Source organism: Equus przewalskii, chromosome 3 (genome assembly GCF_037783145.1).
Source record: "Equus przewalskii isolate Varuska chromosome 3, EquPr2, whole genome shotgun sequence".
NCBI lineage: Eukaryota > Metazoa > Chordata > Mammalia > Perissodactyla > Equidae > Equus > Equus przewalskii.
The window spans coordinates 64,359,177-64,366,448 of NC_091833.1; the positions used below are offsets into that span (position 1 = coordinate 64,359,177).

Consider the following 7,272-nt stretch of genomic DNA (forward strand, 5'->3'; position numbering starts at 1 on the left):
AATGACTTTTTCTCCTGTCAGTGGGCTATCTCTGTAGGTTCCATAAAGTGATCTTAAATTATGGTCATGCAACTGATTTGTGGATAGAGGTGTTTTTCCTTGCTAATAGATCATGTGAGGTGACTAGTTAGACTAGGTGACAAGATTAGTGATAGCACTTTAAATCTGAGGAATATTTTTATTTCACTTTGAGATTGGTGGTAAAAGTAAAGGTGGTAGTTATGTATTCATAAACCATATCTAATGACAGAACACTTCACAGCGTATGATGCACTATTGCTGCTGTAATACGCCAAAATTGCTCCCATAGCTTATTAAGAGCTAACCAGAATTGAGGAAATGTATCTTGGGGAGAAGATGAAGTTGTTTGTTCAACACTAGTAGTTTGAGTAATGGCTGGAGTAGGAGTTTGGGTTGTGGGTTCAGCTGGAGTTTGGGAAGTGTCAGGAGTGGTTGGGGAAGGATTGGGTGTGGTATCTGGGGCAGCTGTGGTCTCTGGTGAAGGTGGGGAAGATGGTGGTGCTGGCATAGCTGGGGGAGATGTAGGTGGGGCAGCTGTGGTCTCTGGTGTAGCATGGGAAGATGGTGGTGCTGATGTAGCTGGGGGAGATGTAGGTGAGGCAGCTGTGGTCTCTGGTGTAGCTTGGGAAGATGGTGGTGCTGGCGTAGCTGGGGGAGATGTAGGTGGGGCAGCTGTGGTCTCTGGTGTAGCTTGGGAAGATGGTGGTGCTGGCGTAGCTGGGGGAGATGTAGGTGGGGCAGCTGTGGTCTCTGGTGTAGCTTGGGAAGATGGTGGTGCTGATGTAGCTGGGGGAGATGTAGGTGGGGCAGCTGTGGTCTGTGGTGTAGCTTGGGAAGATGGTGGTGCTGGCGTAGCTGGGGGAGATGTAGGTGGGGCAGCTGTGGTCTCTGGTGTAGCTTGGGAAGATGGTGGTGCTGGCGTAGCTGGGGGAGATGTAGGTGGGGCAGCTGTGGTCTCTGGTGTAGCTTGGGAAGATGGTGGTGCTGATGTAGCTGGGGGAGATGTAGGTGGGACAGCTGTGGTGTCTGCTGTAGCTGGGTAAGGTGGTGGTGCTGATGTAGCTGGGGAAGGTGTAGGTGGGGCAGCTGTGGTGTCTGGTGTAGCTGGGGAAGGTGCTGTAGCTGGGGAAGATATAGGCGGGGCGGCTGTGGTGTCTGGCAGAGCTGGGGAAGATGGTGGTGATGGTGTAGTTGCAGACAAGCCTGTGTTGCCGTTATTTTCTCTTGCCGTTGTGGTAGCATCCGGAGCAAGGATTGTCACACTTGGAGAGGGAACAATTTTGGTGGAAGTAGATGTGGGTTCCACAGATGGGACTTGAGTGGTAGCCTCTGAGGTATTATTGTTGACCCCAGTGTCATTTTTAGCTGGATGTTTAGGTGGCTTGACATGTTTTGGCCCCTTGTATTTTCTTCTTGGATTTGAAGGCTTCCAGGGTCTGGGTTGATTAAAAAGGAAATGCTTTTGAATTAATAGGTTCCTGTCAGGTCGAAATTGGGGATGAAATGGTGAGTGGTGGTCTAATGTATATCGATGGACATTAATCTTTTTGTGAAGTACTTTCTGTTGCTGTGTATGACCTTCACTGAGCTGTAAAAGAGAAAGAAAGTAGAAGAAATGAAAACATCTTTTGATTTATCAACTAGGGGATTGTTGCTGAATGTGGGGTGAGCATATTTGTGAAGTTTTGGGATTGGAAACTGGATTTCAGTGGGTTGAATGATTATCCTTCTAATTTCACCAAATTTCAATAACAGCTTGCTCTTAGAGAGTTTCATTTTGTCAAGTGTTTATTTCACAGCCAGCCGGGATGGATATATTCCTGTGGGCTCAAGCCTGGACAATCAGCTAGATCTGCCCGTTTGTGCTTGCAGTGTCTCTGGTAGAACCTGGTCAAGTTACTGCTAGAGGCGTGAGCAAAAGGGCTCCCAGCTTGCTGCACTCTGTCCGTGAAACTTCAGTCAAAGAATTTCAACTGAGACCAGGAGTCCTTTCTGAATCACACCCCTCATATCCACCGTCATCAAAACCAAAAAACGAACAATAACAAAAACCCAAACAACCAACTTCACAAACAAATACACCACCTCAGCTTCAGATTTTCCATATCGCAGGAAACTTAGTTTTTAGCCTTCTTAAATTGGAGAAAGAACTTTCGCCATTACCTTTTAACATTATCATTATAAATATTAGAATTACAGAAACTCAGGGGGTTCATCAATCCTACGATTCTGCAGAAAAATTATGCATGTTTATGCATTTTGTGGGGTTAGGGGACCTATAGGTTTCAGGATTTCTCAAAGGTGCTCACATCTGAAAAGAACACTGATCTAGTCCAGCTGTCCATCTGATACCTGATCTTATACCAGTACACCTCCTGACTGGCTTGCCAGCCTGTGCTTGACCACCTTTTCTGGTCGAGAACTCGCTACCCTGTCTCCCAAGGTGGCCTGGTAGAGAGTTCTTGATACTGAACGGAGTTCATTTCTTGGCATTTCCATTCTTAACTGAATAGAGATTTGTTTCTTCAGATTCCCATTCTTGGTATTAATTCTGTGCTTTGGCAGCACATAGGAGATCCTGGAGCCCTTCAGAATTTGAAAATACCTACCATGCCATCTGGCTGTTCTGTAAGATTAGCATTCTTAGTTCCTTTAGCCATTGCTGACGTTATTGGAGTTAGAGTACCATCACTGTTTCATTTTCTTATCTTTAAACATACTACAATTTGTCTATATCCTTCTTTTATTTCTGTATTCCATCTCATACTAGACTTTTAAATTATCAATTATATTAATTTAAATTGGAGAAAAGAAATATTAGCATAAGGATAAGGGGGCACATTCCAAAGTTCCAAACAAGAATAGGTTACATTTTTCCTGCTGAAAATTCCACATAAAGACTTTTTAGACCACCAAATACATAAATCATTCCAGTCCCACACTATAAAGCTGTCTTCAGAGACAGAGTTTAGCACAGGTAAAGTGACAACTTCTCAGTGACTAGCAGAGTTGTTTAGCTAGAGAACTTGCTCAGAGACTGGTATACCAAGCCTCAAAAATAACTTCGAAAGGCATTAATTGTTTAAAAAACTTAAATTATCTAGGACATTTCAGTTTTTAACTGAGAATATCCATAAGTTAAGGTAATGGCCTCTGACCCACATAATGTTAATGCTTTTGCATAGAGCTCTCTTAAAAGGGCATAGAAATTCAGAGTCTGTAATTCTGAACCCAGGATTCTTCCCTGACCATGGACCCTCTCAGGAGATCCTCTCCAGTGGAGGGCAGTAGTTTTCTAATATGAAGTAAGCGGGTCTCATCATTCAAGCAAATCTTTCCCTGGAGATTCAATGTGTGATCCGGATAATCATGAAACTGCTCTGATTGAAGCAGGATTGGGGGCCTCACATTCCAGTGGCTCAGTCTCCCCCTTTCCTGGTGGTCTCTGAGGATGGTGTGAAGAACTCCCACACCTTAGAGGAAGGTTTTTGAAACACACCGCAGCAGACCATCAGGGGACGTCTGGGTCCATCCTACACCTACTGTTAAATGAGTGACTTTGGATCATTGGCTCTCAGTTTACTCATTTATGAAATGATTTGGATTAAATTAAATTCCAGATCCAAAGTCTAATTCTGTGATTTCTATGCTTTGAAATACCTATGCTCTTCATTCTCTTAATCAGATGGTCAATTTCATGAGGGCGGTGACTTTATTTTGTTAATCTCTGCCCGATTCCTAGAACTATGCCTGGAGGGCACATAACAGGTACTTGTTAGATATTTATTGAATGAACAAATGCATGGAATTGATAATAAAAACACTAATTTCTCCTTGAATAAAATCTTAACATTTAAAAGTGCTTATTAGGATGCGAAAAAGTTTCAGCTATTTTAATTTAGGTGACCAAAATAATATCTATGACATTTTGATATGAAGGAAATTAATTAAAATCATATTGATTTTGGGACCACCCCTGTGGCCGAGTGGTTGGGTTTGCACACTGAGCTTCGCTGGCCCAGGGTTTTGCCTGTTTGGATCCTGGGCGCGGACCTACCACCACTCATCAAGACATGCTGAGGTGGCACCCCATATGACACAACTGGAAGGACCCACATCTAAAATATACGACTATGTACTGGGGAGCTTTGGAGAGAAGAAGGAAAAAAAAATCATATTGATTTTAATATTAGCTTAGCATAGAACATGTATCAAATGACCAGTTTGACTAGTTTACTTAAAATATGTTGAGTAATTATTATAATTGGCAGTTAGAGATGCCTTTAACAGAGCTTGTTGATGGGAATTGGGCTTGTGTGGGGGGGTGTTGAAAATACCTCTAAGGGTTTGAGCTTAGATATCTGAAGTATGGAGGTGCTTGTAAGAAATATAGATAAGCCAGGAAGAGTGTGTTAAAGGTATGCTCATTTGCCTGTTCACATCTGCTATTTACTTTTATAAAAAATTCTTATACAGCATTACTTTGTGTTATTCCCTATTCTGATTGGTTTACAAATATAATTTTACTTGATTCTTTAGCAACACCCTAAGGTGGGTACTATTATTCTCCTCATTACACAGATGAGGAAACTGAGTCCCAGAGAGATTAAGTAACTTTTAGGGGAATGTGTCTCCACAGACAAACCACACTTTTGAGGGGAGAGTGGGCTGGAGTCAGGGAGGGGAAGTGTAGAGAGGCACATAATCCTTGGAGCAAGAAAGGATGGGTAGGAGGAAGAGGAAGATTCCTAAAATAACTAGAGGAATGCCAGATTTTGGGAGTTGGAGGAGGAGGAAAAAATAAGCTGTGAAAGAAGAAGAGAAATAGAAAGGAAGTAGACTAGGAGAGTGCAAGGTCAAAGATATTTATGGTTTCTTGGGAAAGGAAGATTAAAATTAATAACGATTCAAGGTGATACAGCTCTAAGGCTGTATACGTATATGTGTTTGTTCACATTTATTTTGACAAATTTGAAGGAAGGGTAGAGAAGTGGAATGTAGATTTATTGAATGGGGCTGGGTATGTTGAATAAGGCTTCTGAATATTAGGACTGCAAAGAGTAGAGAGAGAGAGCAGGAGAACTGATAAAGTGGATGCAGTTTACTCTTGGATACTCTCAGATCCTCCCTCACCACATAGTATCCACCCCCAAAAAACCATCTTGCGATTTTCCCTGGGCCCTGGTGCTCATTTCTGTGATTATAGCAGAAAATGCACTCAAACTGGGCTCAGAAGATATGGGCTTAAGCCCATCATCTGAACATCCAGATGACTTTTGAACCACAATCTATCTATAAAGCACAATTTTGCTGTGTGAAAATAGCAGTAACAGTATATGCTTCACAAGGCTGTTGAAGAGTAGATGAGAACATATGCATTTATAGATTGTAAATCACAGTATAGGTGTAAAAATTATGACTGTTGGGGCCGGCCCAGTGGTGCAGCGGTTAAGCGCGCATGTTCCACTTCAGCGGCCCAGGATTCGCTGGGTGGGATCCCAGGTGCTGATGTGGCACCACTTGGCAAGCCATGCTGTGGCAGGCGTCCCACATATAAAGTAGAGGAAGATGGGCATGGACGTTAGCTCAGGGCCAGTCTTCCTCAGCAAAAAGAGGAGGATTGGCAGATGTTAGCTCAGAGCTAGTCTTTCTCAAAAAAACCCACAAAATTATGACTGTAAGATTGCTATAATCTCCATTCACATATTAGTTGATAAGGATTTAAGGCCTGAATATGTGTGGTTATAATAATTTTTTAATAAGTTAAATTTTAAAGGTAGGGTCCATTTTGTAATCTTCTCTTGGTTTTGAAAACCGTACTTTCCTGTCCCCTTTTGTGGTTCCTTCATTTTCTCTATCTATATCCAAACTTCCAAAATTTTCTCTTTAGGTGATCTTGTAAGGTTCCATGGCTTCAAATACATTCTAAAAGTAGACTTTACCCCTTGACTTCTTTCTGAGCTCCAGACAATGTATATCCAGTTGGCTTGTGACATCTCCTTGTAGAAATCTAATATCCATTTCAAATTTAACCCTTCTAAAACAGAACTGTTTTGCTCATTTATTTCTTTAACTACACACCCAATCCAGCCGAAGTTATGGTAGACAATCGCCAAAATATGTCTTAAATCCACCCTCATCTTTCATTTTAATTGCTGACATGTAGTGCAAGTCACCATCATTTTTCATCTGGACCACTGCTATAGCTTGTTGACTGGTCTCTTTGCCTCAACTTTTGGCCCCTGCAATCTGTTTTCCCCCAAGGCCACAGTCATGTCATTCCCCTGGGGGCACTACAATCATCCAGAGTCTTCCTGACATTCTGAGAATGAATTCCATTTTTCTACACCAATATGGTCCCACATGACCTATCTTTTGCATCTCCATGTGATCTTATCACACCTGTGATAAAGTTGGTGCTATGTAAATATTGATTAAGTGAAACAAATCATTTACTTGTGCTTTAATTATCTGTTGTCTTATGTTTCACAGAAAAGAAAAGATATCAAGCTTCTTGGAAATAGGAATTGCATGTTGTGCTTTTGAAGTCACAATTGGGTATACCCACTAAATGTTGGCTATTGGTATATAAGAATAAAAGTTATTTGGGTGGATACTTACTGAGAAGCAAGCACTCAGTGCACAGATGCACACCAGCAGTGGCAGAGTTTTCATGTTTTCCTTATGGCTTCTGGGAAAAGCAGAAAAGTGGCTCACTATTAATTATGATATTGTGGGAAAGGGATGCATTTTGGTAAATGACTTATTTTTGTTAGAAGGAACTGCTTAAAAGAGAACGATGGTTTCTGAAAATTATATATGTATTTTCACTTCATAGTGGTGAGACAAAATTACTTCAAGCCAGAACACATTCTTTCAGAAAGAAAGCAATGGAAGAGAGTCAAGAATTATTCTTGTATCTACCTCTTAGCATGAGTATTTTCCACTGATACTAAAGATCGCCTAGGAAGGGCAGGATCTTAGGAAGTTTAGCAATAACAGAAGGAAAAAATTTCTTCTTATTCCTATTCTAATTCTAGAAGCTTCCCTGTTTGGTGAACCATCATACAAACTACTATTTGCTGAACATGGTTTTGTACATGTTCCATGATCTTTTAAGCAAGGGAGGTGTTCCTTGTTTCTGTATTATGAAGCTGTCACTTAGGACCAAGAACCATGTTGAATGGACTCTTCTCTAGACTTCATTCTACTGCAGATTTTGCCATTTGATGTCCTTTTTCTCAATCCCTA

The 7,272-nt window shown here is 41.4% G+C and overlaps 1 protein-coding gene across 1 annotated transcript; it reads right to left on the minus strand.

Moving 5' to 3' along the window:
* Positions 1 to 206: 206 nt before the first annotated feature.
* On the minus strand, positions 207 to 6,696 carry MUC7 (mucin 7, secreted). The gene is made up of 2 exons (XM_008530684.2): positions 6,643 to 6,696; positions 207 to 1,609 (listed from the first exon to the last, which is right to left on the minus strand). The coding sequence occupies exons 1-2, from the start codon at positions 6,694 to 6,696 to the stop codon at positions 257 to 259; spliced, it is 1,407 nt and encodes a 468-aa protein (XP_008528906.2). The 3' UTR covers positions 207 to 256.
* Positions 6,697 to 7,272: the final 576 nt, after the last annotated feature.